The 23,838-nt window shown below is 40.3% G+C and overlaps 1 protein-coding gene and 3 gene segments (V, D, J or C); 3 read left to right on the plus strand and 1 right to left on the minus strand.

Moving 5' to 3' along the window:
* Positions 1-23,838, minus strand: part of SALL2 (spalt like transcription factor 2) — a 915,550-nt gene that overhangs the window by 312,920 nt on the left and 578,792 nt on the right.
* Positions 7,336-8,182, plus strand: LOC125963596 (T cell receptor alpha variable 14/delta variable 4-like). The segment is given in 2 exon segments: positions 7,336-7,447; positions 7,613-8,182. Coding segments are annotated over 2 exon segments (465 nt in total).
* On the plus strand, positions 10,426-12,914 carry LOC125963469 (T cell receptor alpha variable 9-2-like). The segment is given in 3 exon segments: positions 10,426-10,452; positions 12,239-12,317; positions 12,441-12,914. Coding segments are annotated over 3 exon segments (579 nt in total).
* Positions 22,610-23,243, plus strand: LOC125963470 (T cell receptor alpha variable 17-like). The segment is given in 2 exon segments: positions 22,610-22,718; positions 22,900-23,243. Coding segments are annotated over 2 exon segments (396 nt in total).

Below are 23,838 nucleotides of genomic sequence, written 5' to 3' on the forward strand. Positions count from 1 at the left end.
TCATGGGGACCCCGCCCACGTTCAGTCTGTTCACAACCCCACAGAAGGAGGCACTCACTTTCACACAAAATGATGTTTCTCAGAATTCATACTTGAGGTTGTTCTGTTTCCCCCTTTCTGCACACTTCGTTAGGCAATATAAAAATATTTTACGAATGATGCTTGTACACAAAGAGCTTACTACCTAACAGTCATAGGAATATCTCTCTCATTAGATTTAAGCTTTATGAAGATACCAATTTTTTTTTTTTACCAATACGCATTCACTTAACAATGGTTGAAAGAATGAATGGCTGATAATATTTATACCCATATATACAGGCAAATTTATAGCCAATTGTTAGAATTTGTATGGAAACTAATTTCAGCTCCCTATAAGGAAAAATGAACAATTAGAGGCTTTTCAAAACAAAACAGACTGCTTTGAGGTGTAAAATATTCCTCACTACAGGAACTAGTCAAAGAAAAGTGGAATGTCCATTTTCCAGTGATTTGCAGAAACGATTACAAAACAATATGATTTTGCACCAAACTAAGAATTTTAAGTTTTAAATGAGGGAAAATACCGTGAAAGAACTGAACAACCAAAAAGCTTGTAAAAGTCACCACAGATTAAAAAAAAAAAATCACTTCCAAATTCATGGAAATTGGATTTTGAATTTTTACTTGACGCATGTGTAGGAATTTAAGTGAGGGCAATGGCAGGAGAACACATTCCAAGCAGGGTAAACTTATTAAGAGCAAAGATCAAGAAACAATAAGCAAGAAGAATTTAGGAAATTAAAAGTTTTTAATATTACTGAAAGGGACAATTTTTATTGGATGGTACTGTGAGATAATATGAAATGTTAGCTTGAGGCAGTAGTTCATCCAAGAGGGCCACACACAGCTCAGAACTGGGTTTCTTTCCAGATAAAAATACAACTGTCATGAGATTACCTGTCTTTAGCATAAGCAACATTAAGGAATATCTTGAAATTGTTTTTTAGAATGAGCTATTAATCTAAATTTAAACTGGTAGATAATATAAAAGATTTACTTTCACAAGCACACTTCTAAATGTATAGAAAAACTGGATTTCCATAATGATTGATTCAATGAACAAATAAATTTCGTTTTCCCTGAGCAATTCTACCACCAACTAATCGCCATATTGCAGGAAAGGAAAAATCTAAACACTTTCCCAATGTGTTGCAATTTTATGATCACTTTGCAGCATGAGTTTTGTTTAGACGTAGGGGGAGACTAATAGCTTCTCTGCCTTCATTAACCTCCCGTAAAGGACAAACTTTTAAATCAAATAATACAGACCAAACAAATAAAAATAACTACATTCTGCTTTGCTTTGTACTTTGTTCTCTTCCTCATCTGGCTGCAAAAACCCTTGCATGATTTTCACTGAAAATAACTCCTGAATTCATGTGAGATTTTGCCCTCCTCAGTACTTGTACTGGTAGAGTTTAGATATGTTCCCACCTAATTCCCTGCTCTTCAGCGTACTGAGTTGCCATAAGGATAAGCCAGGCAGATAGTCCTTCAACATTAAGGCTAATTTCTAACTTACCCCCACTGTGCCTTTTATCATCACAAACATGTTTGTTGCCTAATTTGGCTCACTCTTAGAAGAGCATGGTTTGATGTACTTAAAAAAGGATATTCCTTCAGGCAGCAATATACTAAATTTTTAGGGGTCTTATAGGTCCATTTTTCTATTAAATGGTGCAGGGTTGAGAATCAAGTAAGCACATAAAAAATAGAAAACACCGTAGTAAAACTAAAATTGTTATTCCACCGTTTGGTGATTTAGTTTATATCCACATCGTTCAGAAAGAGAGAGACTTTCTTTAAAAGTAGAAACTGAGAAGAGTGAGGAAGAGAAATTATTTTATTGAATAAAAGACTTTCTGTAACACTCAGTGATGGATGAAGTGAGAGATGTGGAAACTTCCAAAGTTTGTACATTTTATTTTCATCAAATGTCTATGATCCATTCCAGAAAAGCAACCCATATATTTAGAATAGTCCCACTCACCATTGTTTCATCAAGGAAAAGTTTTCTTGGTGCTGAATGTTGGGTAATGCTATATACTATATACAACTGAATGTTGGGTAATGCTATATTTGGGGTCTTGAATGATGGAAGAGACCAAGAACAATTTAAGAGAAAGGGAGGGTAAATAAGAATAGACCATGTACAGAGAAGATTTGTCCAAAAGGGACTATGCAAGATTTGCTTTAATCTATTATTAACATTGAAATTTGAAAGAGTTATTAGAATAGGTTCACGGACTCTCAAAGCTAGAAACCATTGTGGAAAAGAGGGTAAGCACAAAGATGCAAGCCATGAACACATCTGCTTTGCAGACAGATTCATTTAAGTGGATATCTGTGGTTTTCGAGTTTTTTTCTACACGGTAGAGCTGCCATATCATTGTGAGCTGTGGAAGTTAATCACTGGACCATTTTAGGGAACATCATTCACACCTTAGCCTAAAATATAGAGAAAGACAATGCAGAGATATGAAGAAAGACAGATCTGAGAGCATCATCAGAGCCTATATATCCAGCTCTGCCTGGAACAGAAAAAGTCAAAATACTCTCATTGGGAACAAGCCAGCATGAGTTGAGATTCTGTCATTTACAACAAATAGATCCATAATTAATACAGAAGAAGGTTGGGGGGAGCCTTTTGGTTTTGTACTATTTTATGAGCTGAATTTATGGTGCTGAGAAGCATTTTTCAGTCAAAATAACTAGAGTGATATAGATACAAATCATCACTGGTCTACCTTCATTATAGTAAATATGAACCAGGTTAATCCTATGTATGTTTTATGAATTTCTGATGGGAAAAAATTAGAAAAATACTGAAAACATCCACAACTCTGCCACATAGACACTCATTATTTTTACTTTTTTCTATCTTTTTCACAATTTTGCACGTTGTTACATCATATTATAGAGACAATTTTATGTCCTTTTTATTAACACTCACTTTTGTCATTAAAAATACCTTGTATTCATACTTTGAATTGATTATTCTACTATTCTACACCATAGATATACCACACTTAACTTTATAATTTTCCTGTTTGGGGATACCTTGATTATTTATTTCCAGTTTTTCATCATTTTCAATAGCATTATGGTATACGCCTTTAAATAAAAATTTGAATTTGAATTTCTCATCATTTTATTAGAACAGCATCCTAGAACTGGAATTAGTGGTTCAGTGGGTAAAAACAGGTTATAGTCTTTTTGCTCCTTGTGTCTCGGGAATGGGGAGTTAGTGTTTAGTGCGGACAGAGTTTCAGTTTAGGAAGGTGAAAAATTCCGCAGATGGATGATGGTGGGAGCTGCACAACGATGTGAATGTACTTAGTGCCACTGAACTGTACAGTTAAATATGGTTAAAATAGTATGTTTTATATTATGTGACTTCTACCACAATAAAAAAACATTTCCAAAAACTATTCTCAATGTATCATCTCTACTCCCTAACACCTTTCTTACTTGAACCCACTACAGTCAGATTTTCATCCCCACCATTCCGTTGAAATCACTCTTGCTGAGGTCACCAGTGAGTTTTAAATTTTATTTATTTATTTATTTATGGCTGTGTTGGGTCTTCGTTTCTGTGCGAGGGCTTTCTCTAGTTGCAGCAAGTGGGGGCCACTCTTCATCGCAGTGCGTGGGCCTCTCACTATCGTGGCCTCTCTTGTTGCGGAGCACAGGCTCCAGACGCGCAGGCTCAGTAGTTGTGGCTCATGGGCCTAGCTGCTCTGCGGCATGTGGGATCCTCCCAGACCAGGGCTCGAACCCGTGTCCCCTGCATTGGCAGGCGGATTCTCTACCACTGCGCCACCAGGGAAGCCCACCACTGAGTTTTATATCCACAAATCCAATGATGCATTACCATTCCTTATCTTATTGAGTGTCTCCAAAGAATGTGGCATTATGGCTACTCTCTCCCTGAAACACCATCTTTGCCTGGATCCTGGAACTCCACATTCTCCTGGTTTGCCTTCTTCCTTGCAGACCGCTCCTGCTCAGTCTCCTTTTCCTATATCTTCCTACTCTTGCTGGTGTCTACATGTTGTGTTTTCTCAGAGCTCAGTCCTCAAACATTTATTCTCTTCAAATGATCTTGGAGGGGTTCAGGACATGCCACCCCAAAATAGGCCACTAGTATAAAAGCACTTAAGCCTAGACACTTTGGGTCTTCATTTTTCTATGAGGACCCCTATGTACATGTAAAAATTATTAAATAAAATCTCTATGCTTTTCTCCTGTTAACCTGTTGTATGTCAACTTACTTCTCAGGTCCAGATGGAGAACCTAAGAGGGAACAGGTAAAGCTTTAGCTCCCCTACAATCTCACCTAAGGATATGGCTTTAATTACTATTTATACATTGATGACACACAAATTTACATTTTCATCCCAACCTTCTCTATTGAAAGCCAGACTCATATATACTGTAATTTTTGTAACATCTACACTGGATATCTAATTGGCATCTAACATATCCTTAACATAAGGGCTGATTTCCCCCCATAGGTTCTTCCCTCACTCTTTTCCATCTCAAAAAAAAAATGGCAATATAATTCACCTTACCAGAAATCTAGGGACTCCTCCTCAATTCTTCTGTTTCTCCCATACCCCACATTGTCAAACAAACCTGCCACATAAGATTTATTTTTTTCTCATAAATAGTTTGACTTTGTTTTTCAGTTCAAACAATGATGTTACATGATGGGTTTCAGTGACCACCAATTCATTTCTGAATTCTAAGATGACAGATACATAGACAGATAGATAGATAGTTAGATAGATAGATAAGATCAAGGAATCTTGTCTCGAGGTTGCTGCCTAGTTAAAACACCTCCCTGTCTTGCAATATTTCTTGCCTAGCTGTTCAGGACTTTCCCTCAGAAGCCAGGAGCCAATGAATTGCTTACTTCTTTGGTACCTTGGAGATTTTAGACTCTGGAGCAATGTACCATAGTAAGATTCAGGATGGTGGAGGTTTTCTTAAGGGAAAGTTAAGAGTGGAAAGTGAAATGGGAAAGAGGCAGCATGATATCTGGATCACAAGCATGTTCTAAAGCAGTTTTAGGGAAAAAAATTCTAATACACAAACCCATACACACACACGCACACACACACACACACACATGACTAGATTCCATTAGAATTATCTATGCCTGCATAAACCTTGGCAAACCTTCATATAATTTCCAGCGCATAGGAATCCCAGTTTAAAGACTACTGGTCTAAAATGGGACAGGGAATTCCCTGGCAGTCCAGTGGTCAGGACTCTGCACTTCCACTGTAGGGGGCATGGGTTCAATTCCTGGTCAGGGAAATAGATCCCACATGCCTTGCAAGCACAGCGAAATATAATACAATACAATACAATACAAATAAAGAAAAAAAATTTTTTAAGTAAAATAAATGGGACACTCTCACTAACACACTTGTCACAATATACTTACTGAGAACTCATTCCTCCCCACTGATTTGAGATACTGTCTTTAACATATACTAAATTTCCATATACAATTAGGCTTAATTATTGATTTGCTATTCCATTTAATTGACCTATCTGCTTAGTCTTAACTTGTACTTAAGAAGGTTCTTGGGCTTCCGTGGTGGCGCAGTGGTTGAGAGTCCGCCTGCCGATACAGGGGACACGGGTTCGTGCCCCGGTCCGGGAAGATCCCACATGGTGCGGAGCAGCTGGGCCCGTGAGCCATGGCCGCTGAGCCTGCGCGTCCGGAGCCTGTGCCCCGCAACGGGAGAGGCCACAACAGTGAGAGGCCCGCGTACCGCAAAAAAAAAAAAAAAAAAAAAACTATAACTAACACTGTATGTATACATTTTGTAATTTAATATATCCAAGAGAGATCCACAAGTTCAGCTACTTGAGTTAATTTTGCTCCTGCTAATGATTGGTTTTAAAGTGAGTTTAGAGTAGCTATTGCATAACCAGCTTGGTATTTTTTCTTTTCAATATTTAAAGTAAGATTATTTTAAAAACATGTCAATTCAGAATTTTGTATGAGAGTGTCCAAAAGATCTGTTCCAGACATGAAGGCATTTTGAACAACAGAAGTACAATCATGAGATCCTTTAATTGAGAAGTGTAACAAAGTTGAATAATATGCGGAGAAATTAATATTTTATGATTAGTCAACTAACTGGTAGACAAAGTTTGAGTGGTTTAGATTGGAGAACAATTTGTACTGTATGTAGTACCATCAGATTTAAATGGAGATTCCGGAGCAAGATCTGAAGATGCTTCAACCAATTTAGCCAAGGCTGTAATTACTTTGAGACAAGGAGTATAAGTTCTGTTGAACTTTAAGGGGTAGGCCATGATAGGCAATGGGTCTTTGTTGTTTGCCATGTTGTTTAGTAATATCCTTAGGCATGGCTTTCCTTTTACATTCATACACAAAGAAAGGTTTATTACAATCAGTGGTGAACTTACGATCAGCTGTCTTATGGAGGTGTATGATCCATAAGCTGTCTTATGGAGGTGGATGTCACCTGCAATATATTCCCTTTAGAGCTGGGCGCACAGAATATAGGGGCTTCTTGTGGCTCTTTTAGGGTCCCAATTGAGTTAATGGGAAAAATATAAATTCAAAGGTTTGATAACCTAATGACCAAACTCTGGCATCTATTTTGGCCTTTCTGAACAGAGCTGGGATGTCAAAACTAACAGAGAAGAGAAGGGGACCTCTGTGACAGGACTCCATGTCTGCAAGCTTCATTCTAGTCTTCAGCAAAGGGAGATTATCTTTTCTCCTGCTATTAGGTCCCAAGATAGGTAACTGGACAGATGTTGTGGTGAATAATTATATTGATTGCTATAGCAATATATAGGTTGAAAAAGCTGCAGTAATTAGTCTAAAGAGATTTGCCTTCTTATCATAAAGTGATTTATTTCTACCTTAGGTGAAAGAAAAGCATACATAGGTGTAAGGATACATGATCATTACATCTTAGGTTGTTTCCATAATCCATTATATGTAGTATTTTAAAATAAGTTCCATCACAGACGCAACGACTAAACACAGCATTTGGTCGAATCATCAATCTCCCTTTCAATAACAAATTTACCTCGTGTTTATTTTCAGATGTAATTGCTACCAGTTGAAGAGCTGGTTAATGCAAAAGGAAGTCTGGGTTGAGTGAGACTCTCACCTAGTCCACAGAGAAGCTGACATGACCCACATCAACTTGCTCCTCCAGGAAACCCCTGTTTCCTGTTGTGGGGTAGCAGCAACACATAGCTCAGCAATTCTTCCCTCACCGTGTCAGGCTCACCTCACCTTGCAGAGCCTTGAAATTGAAGAAGACACTTTCCATCTAGAGGAAGACCTCAAACATGCTTCTCTCCAGCCTTCTGAAGGTGGTCATGGCTTCATTGTGGCTAGGTAAGGATGGCCCCAGTGGGACTGTACCCCTCTAGGACCTAAGGACTGGGGGAAGAGGTGGTTTATGGGCACCCTGGGAAGAAGGGGCACTAGAGTGTAAAACAGAATTTCTTTGTTCCACAATACTCATTCTTAAACTTCTGATCCTGCTTTTTTTTTCTTTAGGATCCAGTATTGCCCAGAAGGTAACTCAAGACCAACCAGTAATATTAGTGCAGGAGAAGGAGGTTGTGACCCTGGATTGCATATATGACACAAATGATTTTACTTATAGTCTATACTGGTACAAGCAGCCCAGCAGTGGGGCGATGATTCTCCTTATTCGTCAGGACTCTTATAACCAGCAAAATGCAACAGAAGGTCGCTACTCAATGAATTTCCAGAAGGCAAACAAATCCATCAAACTTGCCATCTCAGCTTCACAGCTGGAGGACTCTGCAGTGTATTTCTGTGCACTGAGTGAGCCCACAGTGAGAGGCGTGTTGGAGGCAGGTATACCAAAACCCAGGGCTCTGCTTGATACATCTGCCTGCTATAGGGACCAGGGCAGGGAATTGCCTTCACAGACAGGAAGTGGTTAGGGCTGTGGCAGCACAGGTGTAGGGTTAGAGGGAAAACACTCCTTCTAAGAACATATTTCTCTGGGTTCGTAGACCAGGTCTAGAGCTATCATTCATCAAAAACAACCTTATCCCTGAAAATTTGGGTTCAAATTTTTTATTGAAGACAAAAAATAGCCACATAAAATCCTTGCCATTTAGTGATTAGAATGAGCTAGAAGAATTGACTAAGGAAATTCAGAGACATCTGATTCAAAAATTAGTAAAAATATGCGTGAATATTTGGATTTTCATTTCAATGTGTTCATTAAATGTTTATTGAATATATATTGTTTTGAATAAGAAAGGTTGTGAAATCTCTGTGATTTTCCTCTTTTTGAATATTATGCAGTTTTACACCGTTTAATGAATTCATTTAATTTAGTTTTGTTAGCTGAGTTAATGGTACACTTGTTTACTTTCTAAGGTGCCTGATATGTCACAAACTTCGTGCTAATCCTCATTCTGTCTTATTAACACCTCTAGCATGGAATAGCTCAATTACCATAATGTAAGTTTTACCTGCCTCCCATCAGTCTTATCCACAAAAAGATCAATAATTAGTGGCTCTTAAAAGGACATTGTGAGAAGCAGACTATGAATTATCCCGTTTCTCTGCTCTTGCCCTTCACTGCACCACTCCTTCAAAAGTATTTTTGCCATCATGTGGCACATTTTGGAAACCTCCAGGCCTTCTTTTTCAATCAGTGTTACACAATCCCAAATACTCCTTCCCTCAAATTTCCTCCTTCTACCTCTAATCCCATTTTCTCAGTGTCTTAAAATTTGAATGGTAATAGGTGGTTGCTAAGTGATCTTGTATTGTAACTGCCTCTTATATTTGCATTTCAAAAGCAGTTGTGTAGAGTAGAAATCTTAAAAGGAATGTCTTACAGTCCCTTCATTAAGTGGTGCTGGAAAAATTGGACAGCTACGTGTAAAAGGATGAAATTAGAACAGTCTCTAACACCATACATGAAAATAAAGATCTAAATGTAACACCAAATAATAACTCTTAGAGGAAAACATAGGCAGAACACTCTCTGACATAAATCACAGCAAGATCTTTAATGGTCCACCTCCTAGAGTAATGAAAATAAAACCAAAAATATACAAGTGGGACCTAATGAAACTTAAAAGCTTTTGCACAGCAAAGGAAACCATAAACAAAATGAAAAGACAACCCACAGAAAGGGAGAAAATATTTGCCAATGAATTCACAAAAAAGGGATTAGTCTCCAATATATACAAACAGCTCATGCAGCTCAATGTCAAAAAACCAAACAACCCAGTCAAAAAAATGGGTGGAAGATCTCAATAGACATTTCTCCAAAGAAGACATACACATGGCCAAGAGGCACATGAAAAGATGCTCAACATCATTAATTATTAGGGAAATGCAGATCAAAACTACAATGAGGGGGGCTTCCCTGGTGGCGCAGCGGTTGAGAGTCTGCCTGCCGATGCAGGGGACACGGGTTCGCGTCCCGGTCCAGGAAGATCCCACATGCCGCGGAGCAGCTGGGCCCGTGAGCTATGGCCGCTGAGCCTGCGCGTCCGGAGCCTGTGCTCCACGATGGGAGAGGCCACAACAGTGAGAGGCACATGTAGCGCAAAAAGCAAAACAAAACGAAAACTACAATGAGGTATCACCTCACACTGATCAGAATGGCCTCCATCAAAAAATCTACAAACAATAAATGCTGGAGAGGGTGTGGAGAAAAGGGAACCCTCCTACACTGCTGGTGGGAATGTGAATTGATACAGCTACTATGGAGAACAGTATGGAGGTTCCTTAAAAAACTAAAAATAAAACTATCATATGATCCAGCAATCTCACTTCTGGGCATATATCCAGAGAAAACCATAAATCAAAAAGACATATGCACTCCAGTGTTCATTGCAGCTCTATGTACAATAGCCAGGACATGGAGGCAACCTAAATGTCCACCAATGGAGGAATGGATAAAGAAGATGTGGTACATATATACAATGGAACATTACTCAGCCATAGCAAAGAATGAAATAATGCCATTTGTAGCAACATGGATGGACCTAGAGATTGTCATACTGAGTGAAGTAAGTCAGACAGAGAAAGACAAATATCATATGATATTGCTTATATGTTCAATCTAAAAAAAATGGTACAAATGAACCTATTTACAACACAGAAGTAGAGTCACAGATGTAGAGAACAAACTTATGGTTACCAAGGGGGAAATGGGGAGGAGGGATAAATTGGGAGATTGGGATTGACATATAACACTACTATATGTAAAATAGATAACTAATAAGAACCTACTGTATAGCACAGGGAACTCTACTGAATACTTACATGGGAATAGACTTACATGGGAATAGAATCTAAAAAAGCGTGTAATGACTTACATGGGAATAGAATGTAAAGTAATGACTTACATGGGAATAGAATCTAAAAAAGAGTGGATATATGTACATGTATAACTGATTCATTCTGCTGTACAGCAGAAACTAACACAACATTGTAAATCTACTATACTCCAATAAAAATCAATTTTAAAAGTCTTAAAAATTTTTAACTAAAAAATCTTACCTTCTTTTTTTTTTTTGCGTTACGGGGGCCTCTCACTGTTGTGGCCTCTCCCGTTGCGGAGCACAGGCTCCGGACGCACAGGCCCAGCGGCCATGGCTCACGGGCCCAGCCGCTCCGTGGCATGTGGAATCTTCCCGGACCGGGGCACGAACCCATGTCCCCTGCAACGGCAGGCGGACTCTCAACCACTGCGCCACCAGGGAAGCCCTACTCCCTGATCTTTGATGACCATCTCGGTCTAGGACACTGATCACAAATGAAATCTTATAAACTGGCATCAGACTGGCTGCAACAAAACCATCTGGGAGCTTTAAAAAATTACACACTTGTGGGAATTCCCTGGCAGTCCAGTGGTTAGGACTCCGCACTTTCACTGCTGAGAGCCCGGATTCAATACCTGGGTGGGGACCTAAGAGCCTACAAGCTGTGCAGCAGGGCCAAGTGAAAAAAAAAAAACTACACAGTTGTGGGTCTCAATCCTGGAAAGTATGATTCATGAAGTTAGTTGTGGGATCCCAGAACCTGTAATTTTAAATCACTTACACATTGATTCTATTATCAGCTGTTGTATGAATATCAGCTGTGTCTTTAATAATTTGAAAAGCTGGGAAAAAAGAGAGTCCTAACTCATGCTCGAGGCTTTTGAAACAAATCCACATCTTTAGAGTTCCTAACCCAGTGGAGGAAAATTATTCGATTAAGTTTGGCAATAAAATATGGCAGATGGATGGTAACAGAAAGCATCCTTGAGGTTATTCACTAAGAGTATAAGATTAGTACTTGTCTGATTCATATAGGCCAACCCTTTTATCTTGGAGTCAAGAAAATAGTAGGAGAATAAGACATTGATCTCAGACCATTCTATAAGGATTTGATCATTTCAATTATGATATTTCTTTTGTTTTCACATTTTAATGATTCTGAAATTCAGGATTCTTTGACTATTGATAAGATAGCGTGGCTTTTTCCTCTGAAAAGATTTTATTAAAAAGATATTATTTGGGGACTGATAAAATATTATATTTCAAGTAGTAGTGATTCCTCAATCAGTGACCCTTGATTCATTAGTTTTGTTTGGTATAACAAATATTTAGTGAGCATGTAACACATGTCAGTCACTGTTGCTCTATAAATTGGGGTACAATGCTGAAACACAGAGATTCACTCAGTACTGATTTGGCTTCTTATTACGTCCTCTGTAATCAACCTCAGATTCTTTTCTGACATTCAGTGGATTATAGGCTGGCCCACCATGGATACCTGAGAATATAAAGTACTATATAAAGTGCTTAAGAGAACTGTTATCTTCTCAGCTGCAGAAATACCTGGGATGCTCTGTTAAAGAACTTCCATGTCAGGTAGTGTCCTAAGAGCAAAACAGACCTGAGAAGTTATGGCAGCTCTTGATCAGATTTCTAAGCACCACCTGAAGACTGGCATGTACCTCATGAACAAAGTCAAGGATAACATTTTTCTGACTTGAGGAGACCAGGAAACGTGCATCCCATTTCAGTGTCTGTCCACCAGGAGGTGCAGTTTCCCAACACAAACACATTTCCTGTCTGAAACTAGGCTTAGGTTTATCCCTTCACTGTGACTTCAATATTTCTTCATGTGAAGAGTCAAGGACATTATTCAGGAGACACTCTAGAGATGAACTCCTCTCCAGGCTTAGTGACTGTGATACTCTTAGTGCTTGGTAAGCAAAATGCCTCTAAAAATTTGGATTCTTTCTTCTGTTATGTCAACAAAACCTTTAATCATAATTTTATCCCAGAGCTTTATGCCCAAAATGATACAGAACTCTTTTATTTTTCCCCAGGACAAACCCGTGAAGACTCAGTGACCCAGATGGATGGCCAAATGACTCTTCCAGAAGGGGCTGCCTTGACCATAAATTGCACTTATTCAACCACTGGGTACCCCACTACTTTCTGGTATGTTCAATATCCTGGAGAAGGTCCACAGGTCCTTCTGAAAGCCATGAAGGACAATGAGAAGAGAACCAATAAAGACTTTGAAGCCACATACCACAAAGAATCAAAATCCTTCCATTTGGAGAAAGCCTCAGTCCAAGATTCAGATTCGGCTGTGTACTACTGTGCTCTGAGTGACACAGTGATGGGAACCGCAGGGGCATCTGAGCGCAAACTCTTTGAGTGGCAACAAGGGGCCTGGAGGCTGAGTGTCTCTCCATTTGATCCACTCTGTGGCACAGTCTATGGTGGTTTGTCCCTCAGTCTCTGGTTGATACAAAACTCATACAAATTTCTAGAGAATAAGAACAAGAAGTGAATATTCCCTATACCCAACTCTTCATTAGTGATTTTGAAAAAAGAGTCTGACATCAATAATTCCTCATCCAGGGCAAAAGTAATTTCAAGGTAAAGTCACATAAACAATGAGACTTGGGGCCAATGTAAGAAGAAACAAGCAGCACTTGGAAGTGTGCTGTACCCCTGTGGAAGGGTTTAGAAACCTGAAGCATTAATTACACTTGAATAATTAGGGTGGATGGTGCTGTGTGTGTTTGTGTGTTTTGAGGGCGTTCAGGGAGTGAAGGCTGAAAATAGGAAGACTGAAAATATATAAGCAGCAGACTACCCATGTTCTCTACCAGTGCCTGTGTAACAAGCAGTGATCATTTCCCAAACCCAGCAGAAAATTGGAAGTTAGCCATTGATGAATTGAGCAATAGCACATATAAGTACATAAGCCAAAATAATTAAAAATTTAAAATGTAATAATTAACTATTCACTTCAAGGAAAAAATTATTATTCAAGAAAGTAGCATACTCATAGTCTATATGATTCAACTAAATTTTCTTCTAGATAAGTTTTACCAACAATAGTCATGATTAGGCAGAATATCTATTTTCCCCAAACCTTGTGTATTACTAAGGTTCTGGACCGTTGCTTATCAGTTAGGCTTTTTTAAAAAAAATTAATAATTTAAAATTTATGAATGAGATGGAGCTTCATTTCAAAGTCATTTATATATTTTTGTATAAATTGTCTATTCATATATCTTCCCATCTCCTACTGCGCTATAGTCATTTAAATATAGATTTTAAAGAACATTCTCTATGTTAAGAAAGTTGTCATAAGTCTGTCACATATATGTTTCTTTTAAAAAAGTTTAATTAACCTTTTTGACTTTGTTTATGGTCTTGTTTGGCAGGCAGAATTTTAAAAATAGTATGTAGTAAATTTTTGAAAAATTTTTTATGGATTCTGAGTTATTTCATGCTTAAAAATCTGTAGCACTCTAAAATGATAAAATTTTATCTCACATTTTCTTTAGTTTTTCTCAGATTAATTTTGTCTTTAAATCTTTAAATTTGCTTGTGTGTGTGTGTGTGTGTGTGTGTGTGTGTGTGTGTATGTGTAGAGAGGTTGAGGTTTAAGCCTTTGTATTTTTCTTAATTTTTGTTTGTTAGTTTATTTTGAGGCAGCTTTCCAGGCTCAACATTTTGAATGACTGATTTTTCTGCCAGTAGAAATTATGAAATTTTGAATTCAGGGAGGCTTAACTTCTGTGTGTGTAAACTATTTACAATATTTTGGAGGGCAGTTTTTTTAAGCATATCATATGAATCAAATCACAAATAATAATTCGGAGTCTTCTGTTCCATTGGCCTGTACGTCTGTTTTTATGCCAGTACCATACTGTTTTGATTACAAAAGCTTTGTATTATTATTATTATTTTTTTATTTGCAGTACGCGGGGATCTCACTGTTGTGGCATCTCCCGTTGCGGAGCACAGGCTCCGGACACGCAGGCCCAGCAGCCATGGATCACGGGCTCAGCCGCTCCGCAGCATGTGGGATCTTCCCAGACAGGGGCACGAACCCGTGTCCCCTGCATCTGCTGGTGGACTCTCAACCACTGCGCCACCAGGGAAGCCCTGTATTATATTTTGAAATCAGGAAGTGAAATGCCTCCCACTTTGTTCTACTTGCTCAAGATTACTTTGGCTATTTGGGGTCCTTTGCGATTCCATATGAATTTTAGGATTGTAAAAAATGTCATTGGGATTTTGATACGCATTGCACCGAATCTGCAGATTTTGTGCAAAAGCTTTTAAGTTTAATTAGGTCCAATTTGTTTATTTTTGTTTTTATTTTCATTACTCTAGGAGGTGGGTCATTAAAGATCTTGCTGTGATTTATGTCAAAGAGTATTTTTCCTATGGTTTCTTCTAAGAGATTCAATAAATAAACAATGCATTGAGAAGATATTCTTTCTTTGTGAGAGCTTCCTTGTAAATGAATTCTTGATCACTGTCAAACTATGTGTCCTGATTTTTGGCTAGGGAAATTGTGTCACTGACTCTGATAAGTTTTTCAGACTATATTTTCCCCAGATGAAGCCCTTATTTTTCTCTGAGGTATCATTTTCCTTTCTTTTCTCCTTCCTGACATGTCTGATTACTGGGGCACTTTAAGTGGAGGCAATGTTGTGAGGGTGGAAAGCCTAGATATTTCTATACCTGTGATCAGCAATGTAGCAGACAGTAGGGCACTGGTCTCAGCAGCAATGCCAGTACGTTGATGAAAAACTAGAAGGAAATCTCTTTGCTCTCCTACCTCCTTGTACTCCTCTTCGTTAAGGACAGCTGGGACTCAGCCTACCTGTTACTTTCTTCTCAGCTATTTGGGGGCTAGAGGAAAGGCTTTCCCCAAACAACTAGTTTCCTTCTTAGATGTCCATTGATCTGTACATGCCAAGCTTTCTCTACAACCTATTGTTTTCTGCTCTTCATCCTGAAGTTCCCTGCTACTAACCCCAGATTTCTATATGAGCCTCAATGGGACACCTCCCTTAAGCTCTGTTGGCACAGCATGGCTGGCTTCCACAGAAGCTCCTTGGCTAAGCACAGGGGATCAGGGACATTTTAAATCTACCATCTTTCTAGAACTGCCTTAGTCTTTTTTTTTTTTTAACATCTTTATTGGAGTATAATTGCTCTACAATAGTGTGTTAGTTTCTGCTGTACAACAAAATGAATCAGTTATATATATATACATATGTTCCCATATCTCTTCCCTCTTACGTCTCCCTCCCTCCCACCCTCCCTATCCCACCCCTCCAGGCGGTCACAAAGCACTGAGCTCATCTCCCTGTGCTATGCGGCTGCTTCCCACTAGATATCTACCTTACGTTTGGTAGTGCATATATGTTCATGCCACTCTCTCGCTTTGTCACAGCTCACCCTTCCCCCTCCCCATATCCTCAAGTCCATTCTCTAGTAGGTCTGTGTCATTATTCCTGTCTTACCCCTAGGTTCTTCCTGACATTTTTTTTCCTTAAATTCCATATATATGTGTTAGCATATGGTATTTGTCTCTCTCTTTCTGACTTACTTCACTCTGTATGACAGACTCTAGGTCTATCCATCTCATTACAAATAGCTCAATTTCGTTTCTTTTTATGGCTGAGTAATATTAAATTGTATTATATGTGCCACATCTTCTTTATCCATTCATCCAATGATGGACACTTAGGTTGTAGAACTGCCTTATTCTTACGTCAAAAAAACCTGTAGAACTAAAATTCTAAAGGGCCATTCCTGGTGTGAGGAAGGTCAGAATCAATGATGCTGAATGGAAAATACCTTGATATGGTAATGTTTACACATTTCATTAACATACTTGTACAGAAGCTTAAATTTCTGTGAAGGCTGATCTATCAATATTTTCCCTCTCTCATGTTTAGAAAATTTTCCCTCTCTCATGTTTAGAAAATTCATGACCATCCTAAATTTATAGAAATATGCTTCCATTTTATTTAAAATATTAATTATCTCTCTTTGGAATTTATTTCGTAGCTGATGCTAAGGTATGCATCCAAATTTAGTTGCTGATCTCTACATGACTCTCCATTCATGAAGACATATTTTTCTGAATATACCATCTTTTCCCTATTTTTTGATAACTAAATTTCCATAAATAATTTGTATGTTTGGACTTTCTATTATGTTCCGTCGATATCTCTATCTGGACCTTTCTGGTAACATGCTTCTTCACTTAGTACAGCATTACACTTTGTCTTACTAACTGTGGAGGAAATCCCTCACCATTCTGTTTAAGAACTGAAGGCCTCCTGAAGCCCGAGATTATCTGCAGTATCAGATAGGGCCTCTAGAGGAAGATGCTACACAACTTGAACTTGACAGAAAGCCAGAAAGCAGCCAGCCCTTTGAGGAAGAGTTTTTACTTTGCATGCCAGTGTAAACTCACTCACTGCTCTGTCAGGGTGTCCACGTGGCTGAACTGTTTCCAGGAAAAACCTGCAGAAAGGAGCTTCCTGTTTCCTCACAGCTCAGACATGAAGCCCACCCTCATCTCAGTGCTTGTGATGATATTCACACTCAGTGAGTAAAGTCTCTTTTTATTCTATCTTTCTCTGGTTTTCTAATTTAGAATCAGTTTAACGAACTATTCTCCTCTGTCTGCAAGACATTCCCTGATCCAGAATTGGTGTTACAGGAGGAACAAGAGCCCAGACAGTGACTCAGCCTGAGGACCACATCTCCGTCTTTGAAGGGTCCCCAGTGCAGGTGAAGTGCAACTACTCATATTCTGGGAGTCCTGAGCTCTTCTGGTATGTACACTACCTCAAACAACACCTCCAGTTACTCCTGAGACACACCTCAAGAGAGAGTATCAGAGGTTTCACGGCTGACCTCAACAAGGGTGAGGCATCCTTCCACCTGAAAAAACTATCAATCAGCTCAAGAGGAAGACTCAGCGGTGTATTACTGTGCTCTGAGGGACACAGTAACTGGTTTTACAAAGGAAGCAGAGCACAAACCCCTTAAGAGTTACTGAAAATATTTCTAAGTTCCCAATTTGGCCACAGTGGGGCATTCTCTCTCTAGAGACTGACACTGAGTTTATCTCTCAGATACAGTTGCCATCAGTTGTCAGTTAGCTATAGATTAATCTCAAAAATTTGTTCAAGGAAATTCTCATTACCTACAATGCCTAAATTAATTTTTAAAATACTAAGTGTATTTATCCTATAGATTAGTACCTGCAAAAATACTTTTGAAATAAAACTATGTAATGGCATAAAAATCCTTTTCTTGGCCCAGAGGGGCTCCCCAGGCTTAAGTGGTGCAGTCCCTCCTCTCTATCTCCTCTGCCGTAGCATCCACCCCCACGTGTGCTCATCACCACGTACTGAAGCACAGTTCCTGAAAAGGAGGATACTGTTTCCCGACATGTGGTCGCTGATCTTTCTACAGCTAATGCTTTCCTCTCAAGCACTTCATGGACCCATACTACCCAAATCAAGTGCAATCAGGAGAAACATCACAGCAATTTGAACAAGGAAAGTTTAATATAAAGAATTATTGGGTTTCCCTGGTGGCGCAGTGTTTGAGAATCTGCCTGCTAATGCAGGGGACACGGGTTCGAGCCCTGGTCTGGGAAGATCCCACATGCCGCGGAGCAACTAGGCCCGTGAGCCACAACTACTGAGCCTGCGTGTCTGGAGCCTGTGTTCCGCAATAAGAGAGGCAGCGAGAGTGAGAGGCCCGCGCACCGCGATGAAGAGTGGCCCCCGCTCCCCGCAACTGGAGAAAGGCCTCTCACAGAAACGAAAAAACCCAACACAGCAAAAATAAATAAATTAATTAATGAACTCCTACCCCCAACATCTTCTTTAAAAAAAAAAAAAAAGAATTATTAACTAATAACAGGGAGTTATTTACTAATGAGTAAAAAGAACTCTAAAGAACATAAGAATAGCATAGGTAGGGAGACGCTGTTATCTCTAGGACTAAGCCAGAGTTCCGAGGAAACTAACATGTTGTAATTTGTACCCCCTTCTCCTACCAAGCCAATGACTCAGGCTTCATTGGGGAGTGTGTGGCTGCAGCCTGCTGGATGGGGAAGTTTGCTGAGGTGCCAGAGAACAAGGTTGACAGGCAGAAGAACACCTCCCAGGGTTCCAACACAATTTATAGGAAGCTGGCAAGGGAGTGCTGGTGAATTTGCTTGGGTGCTTGTGAAACCTGCCAAGAAACCACCTGGGGGGATGTCATTAAATGTTGCTGGAGGTGAGCATCACTGGTGTCCCACAGGATGGCCAAGCACTGCAGGAACAAGAAGTGTGGAAGGGCTTCCCTGGTGGCGCAGTGGTTGAGAGTCCGCCTGCCGATGAGAGGGACACGGGTTCGTGCCCCGGTCCGGGAAGATCCCACGTGCCGTGGAGCGGCTGAGCCCGTGAGCCATGGCCGCTGGGCCTGTGCGTCCAGAGCCTGTGCTCTGCTGCGGGAGGGGCCACAGCAGTAAGTGGCCCGCGCAACGCAAAAGAAAAACAAAAACAAAAAAGAAGTGTGGAAAACATGCCAGGACCTGGAAGAGATGCTGCTTCTTCCTGCAGTGTCCTTCCCGTTCCCTCTATTCACAAAGCTTAACATCATGCCAGCTGGCGAAGGAGAAATGTTTACAAGGTCCATGTCCAGAGTCACCCTCTGAATCCATGAAGGGTGGATTTCTAATTGAAAGGCAATAAATTGATAAGTGGCATGCCTTATCTTTCTGATGTTTCCTACACACCCCTCCATACACATTTGAACTTCCAAACACGGTGAAATGACTCTATGTTTCTATCTAACAAGCTAAAGCTGTCCTTTGAACAAGTGAAGACGTTCTCATCATTTCCCCCAACTGAGGAGACCCATAATCCCAGCAGTCACTACGGATCACTGGCTGTATTAATTACTTCTAAAATTCAGAGGAAATTTCACTGAAAATGCTGTTATACACAGACTAAATTGTAAACTTAATCTCTGACAATCTGCATATAAAATAATTATGGTGAGGAGAAAGAAGAAGAAAATGGCAATGTATACAAAGGAACACACATATAAAGAGCAAAAAGAAAATATAGAAAACTACTACATTCTTTGATTCCCAATTTGGTCACGATACTGCAATTGACATGAATGGCTTGTTTCTTTTATTACACAGTTTATATTTTCCCTGCCCTCAGCCATAACCTCAGTGGATTAGGTTACTTCCCTAGTGGTGTGATCCAAATCTTCATTCTCAAAGGGTCTGAGTACTCAAAAATCTTGTCTTTTTATTGCTTGCTGTAATTTAACATTAACGTTTAGTATCAGGCTTGGAAGTTCCCAGAGGCTCCCCTAGGAAATCTCCTGGGTTCCAGACATAGTCCTCTTTATATCTGTTGTGTAGCACCTACCTAATTCCTCCTTGGTAATTGGTATCAATGACTCCAGTCAGTAGAGTAACCTCATTTTCTATTCATTGTTGTGAGACATATGCAGCCCAACTGGCCACATGGCTGTCATATCTTCCAATTCAGTGAAATTATTGCTGTGTCCCCTGGTGAAAGCCTTCCTCCTTTCAGAGAGTAAGACCTCCAAACCAATACAGCTCAAAGTTACAAACATTGGGAGCAAAAATACTGCTAGTAGGTTACTGGTAATAATCGTGAGAGCGTCCACTCCCAGAGCCACTTCCTTGATTCCTGGACTCGTGCATTCTGGGATGGGGGAGAAAACATCATATAATAGTCACTGCTATAAAGCATATATTGCATCATATAAGACAGAATCCCATCTTCTTACAGAGTTGTTTTCCAACTGGTGCTATAACGGAATCAATAAGCCATTCTACATTTCAACAGGCCAGCCACTTCTGGGTGATGGGGTATGAGGTAAGATAAATAATCCCATGGGCATGTGCCCACTGCTGTAATCTTGTGCAGTGAGAATAGTTTCTTCCTCAGAAGAAATACTGTGGGCAATCCCTTGATGAAATTAGGCATTCTGTGAGTTTATAAGGATGATGCTGGCAGAGTACAATGAGCAAGGAAGACAAATCCATGTGCAAGTATCTGTGTCTACTCCTGCGAGAACAAATCTCAGTCATCTCCATCATGGAAGATGTCTAATGCAATCCACTCGTCATCAGGTGTCTGGGCAGTCTTTCTGGGGAATGACACCATATCAGGGGCTCAGCATTAGTCTCTGAGTTTGGCAGATTAGTCACTGAGCAACAGCATTAGCTAGGTCAAGCTTGGTAAGGGGAAATCAATGTTTTTGACTTCATGCATATCTTCCATTCCTGCTAGCAAGGCCACTTTGCTCATGGGATCATTGACCAAGCATCGAGGTGGCTGGGGAAAGATGCTGACACATCCATAGAGTGCATTGTTTTGTCCATTATTAAGAGCTTCCATTTCCCTTGGCCAGTTTCCACATAGTGCATAATTATCTTGACAGTCTGTGCCCATTCTGAGAGGTCCATCCAGATACCTCTTTCCTAGATTTCCTTTGCACTAATCTTCCGATCTTGTTCCATCCAAGTCTCTTACCAGAAAAATCATTAGCAACTGCCCGAGAATCACTGTAGATCAGTACCTCTGGCCATCTCTCACTCTAGAGAACATGAATAACCAAAAGGTATCACCTGATGATGTGGAGGGATTGTCCTTCATCTTCAGCCTTCAGTGGGCTATAGTGCTAGTTTTGTGTGGTACCAAAATAGTGTGCAAATCCATATGAAAAATAGGCTTGATTTTCTTGTTCCTTAGTTAACTGATTATAAGGAACTCCCCAGAAGGTTATAGACATGGTTAAGGGAGAGTATACAAAACAAGAAGAGTTTGTGTCAAAGGAATCTGAGGTGCTTACTCATTCAGCTTACCTGGATCTTCTGGGGATGCCTGAGTCCAGTCTCTTATATATCATTTCCACTTGATGATAGATTGCTGCTGGGCATGATCAACAGTGCAGGTATGTAGTTGGACAACACTTGGTTCATGATGGAAGTTCAGGCTGCATGGTCACTAAGTTAGTTTTTTCCTAAGTTAGATATTCAAACTTTGCCATGGTCAATTAGGAAGTCAGAAGCTGTTTCTTAAAAGGAGAATCAATATTTAAAGAAAAGGGCATATATTCCCCCCAGCCCCCAATACTAGTGGACTATGCTGCAATTTTCCTGTTGGTGTTTCCCATGTCTCCATCCTATTTGCCATGGAAACGCCAAGCAACATTTTTGGATCTGCTGGATCATAAGACCAAAGTGATGAAGCAGACAGCACTGAGATGTTCCTTCCTCTGCAATTTTTTGGAATAGTTTAAGAAGGATCAGTGTTAACTCTTCCTTAAATGTTTGGTAGACTGACTCAATAGCTTTTTTTTTTTTTTTTGCGGTACGTGGGCCTCTCACTATTGTGGCCTCTCCCGTAGCGGAGCACAGGCTCCGGATGCGCAGGCTCAGTGGCCATGGCTCGTGGGCCCAGCCGCTCCGCAGCATGTGGGATCCTCCCGGACCGGGGCACGAACCCGTGTCCCCTACATCGGCAGGTGGACTCTCAACCACTGCGCCACCAGGGAAGCCCTCAATAGCTTTTGACTCCAGTTATTTGACCCTATTGGGTTTGGCAAACCCAGTATTAATTAACTTATTCCTTTTTTACTTAATTCAGCCAGAGTCAGCTTCTGTTACTCACCAATAAGAACCCTGACTTATATACAATCTCATTCCAGCATTAGGCAAATTAGAAAAAAGAAAAGGAAGCTCATATATAAAATACCAGAAGTGATTGTAAGAAACCTAACAGTGCTCCTCAGAGGTATTCTGTAAATACCAGGCATCAATATTCTTTCTTAATTGAGTTTTTACATGAATTAAGCTGTATCTGTTCTTACTCTAGGCTAGAACTGGAGTGTAATAAAGGCAGAGAATAGACTAGCTTTGTAATTTCTTCTGTATCAGCTCTAACGCTTCACCTTCCACAGCCGGCTCTATTAGCCGGATGATGTTGCCACCACAAGATGGCAGTACCCTCTCTCCACAGACTTGCTTGGTTTGAAATCAACATGTTTGTATTGAAAGCGCAGGATTGAGCTCCCTCTGATTGGCTGAGTAAGAAGCCTGAGTCTCTCTCTGGGATCCAGAGGGACTAGATAAATATACCCAGAAAAAAGAACTAGACTGAGGAACCTGGCTTCATTTCAGGCTCCGGAGCTGAGTCTCCTGTGATCCCAATAAGGAAGAAGAATGGAGAAACTCCTGACCGTGTCTTTGGTGATTCTGTGGCTTCAACTGGCCAGTGAGTTGGGGCTCTTGGCGATGGGAAGAGGGTGACCAAAGTTCCGAGCCCACAAGACAGAGGGGCAAAATCTTCTTGTTAATTGGGAAATGTACCCCCAAATTATGGAAGGAAATGCAAACACTACAGAGTGAAAATGCAGTGACTGACTCCTGGCCTCTGGCCTTGTGTTTCTGCCTAGGGGTGAATAGCCAGCAAGGAGAAGAGAATCTTCAGGCCCTGAGCATCCAGGAGGGTGAAAATGCCACCATGAACTGCAGGTATAAAACTGCTATAGAAACCTTACATTGGTACAGACAGGATTCAAGGAGAGGCTTTGCCCACCTGATTTTAATACGTTCAAATGAGAGAGAGAAGCTTAGTGGAAGACTGCGAGTCACGCTTGACAACTCCATCAAAGGCAGTTCCCTGTCCATCACGGCTTCCCAGGCTGCAGACACTGCTACTTACCTCTGTGCTACGGATACACAGTGCTCACCAGGCAACTGCAGCCCCAACGCCAACCCTGCCAGAGCTGCCTCTTAGAAGCCGCAACAGTGTGTAGAGGTGGTGGTTATGTCTTCCCACAAAGGAGAGTCTACAAACAGCTGGCAACAGGAAAGGGAGGTCTGTCAAATTCCTGATGTTTTTGGCAGCATGTTAGACTAGGGTAAAGGGCATGAGATTTAGAACGGGAAACTGAAATACCAGCTTCAGCTCTGCCCATCCTGGCTCTGTGTCCTTAAGCACACCATCGGTGTAGCAGCCTTCAGTTTCCTCACTTTAAACAAAGGATTTGGACTCATGAGCCTAAAGACCCTTCAAGCTCTAATTTTACCAGGTCACTTGTGGAGGATGAGGAAGGACTTGTCAGTATTAGAAGGTCTCATCTGTTATATGTACAGCCCCCTCAGGACTTAGGTGGCTTTGAGATGCATGAGAGGATTTTTGCATTTCTCTAATTCTAACAGTAGATTCATCAGACATTAGAGTTAAAAAGGATCTTAGGACTCTTTCAACCAAACTTTTCATTTTAAAGCTGAGGAGTGAAAACGTTGTATAATTATAGACACAAAGATCTGAATCTTTGGAGTAGTAGAGACAAAGATCTGAATCTGATTCTCCCATTTGTTAGTTGTGT

This window comes from Orcinus orca, chromosome 2 (assembly GCF_937001465.1).
Source record: "Orcinus orca chromosome 2, mOrcOrc1.1, whole genome shotgun sequence".
NCBI lineage: Eukaryota > Metazoa > Chordata > Mammalia > Artiodactyla > Delphinidae > Orcinus > Orcinus orca.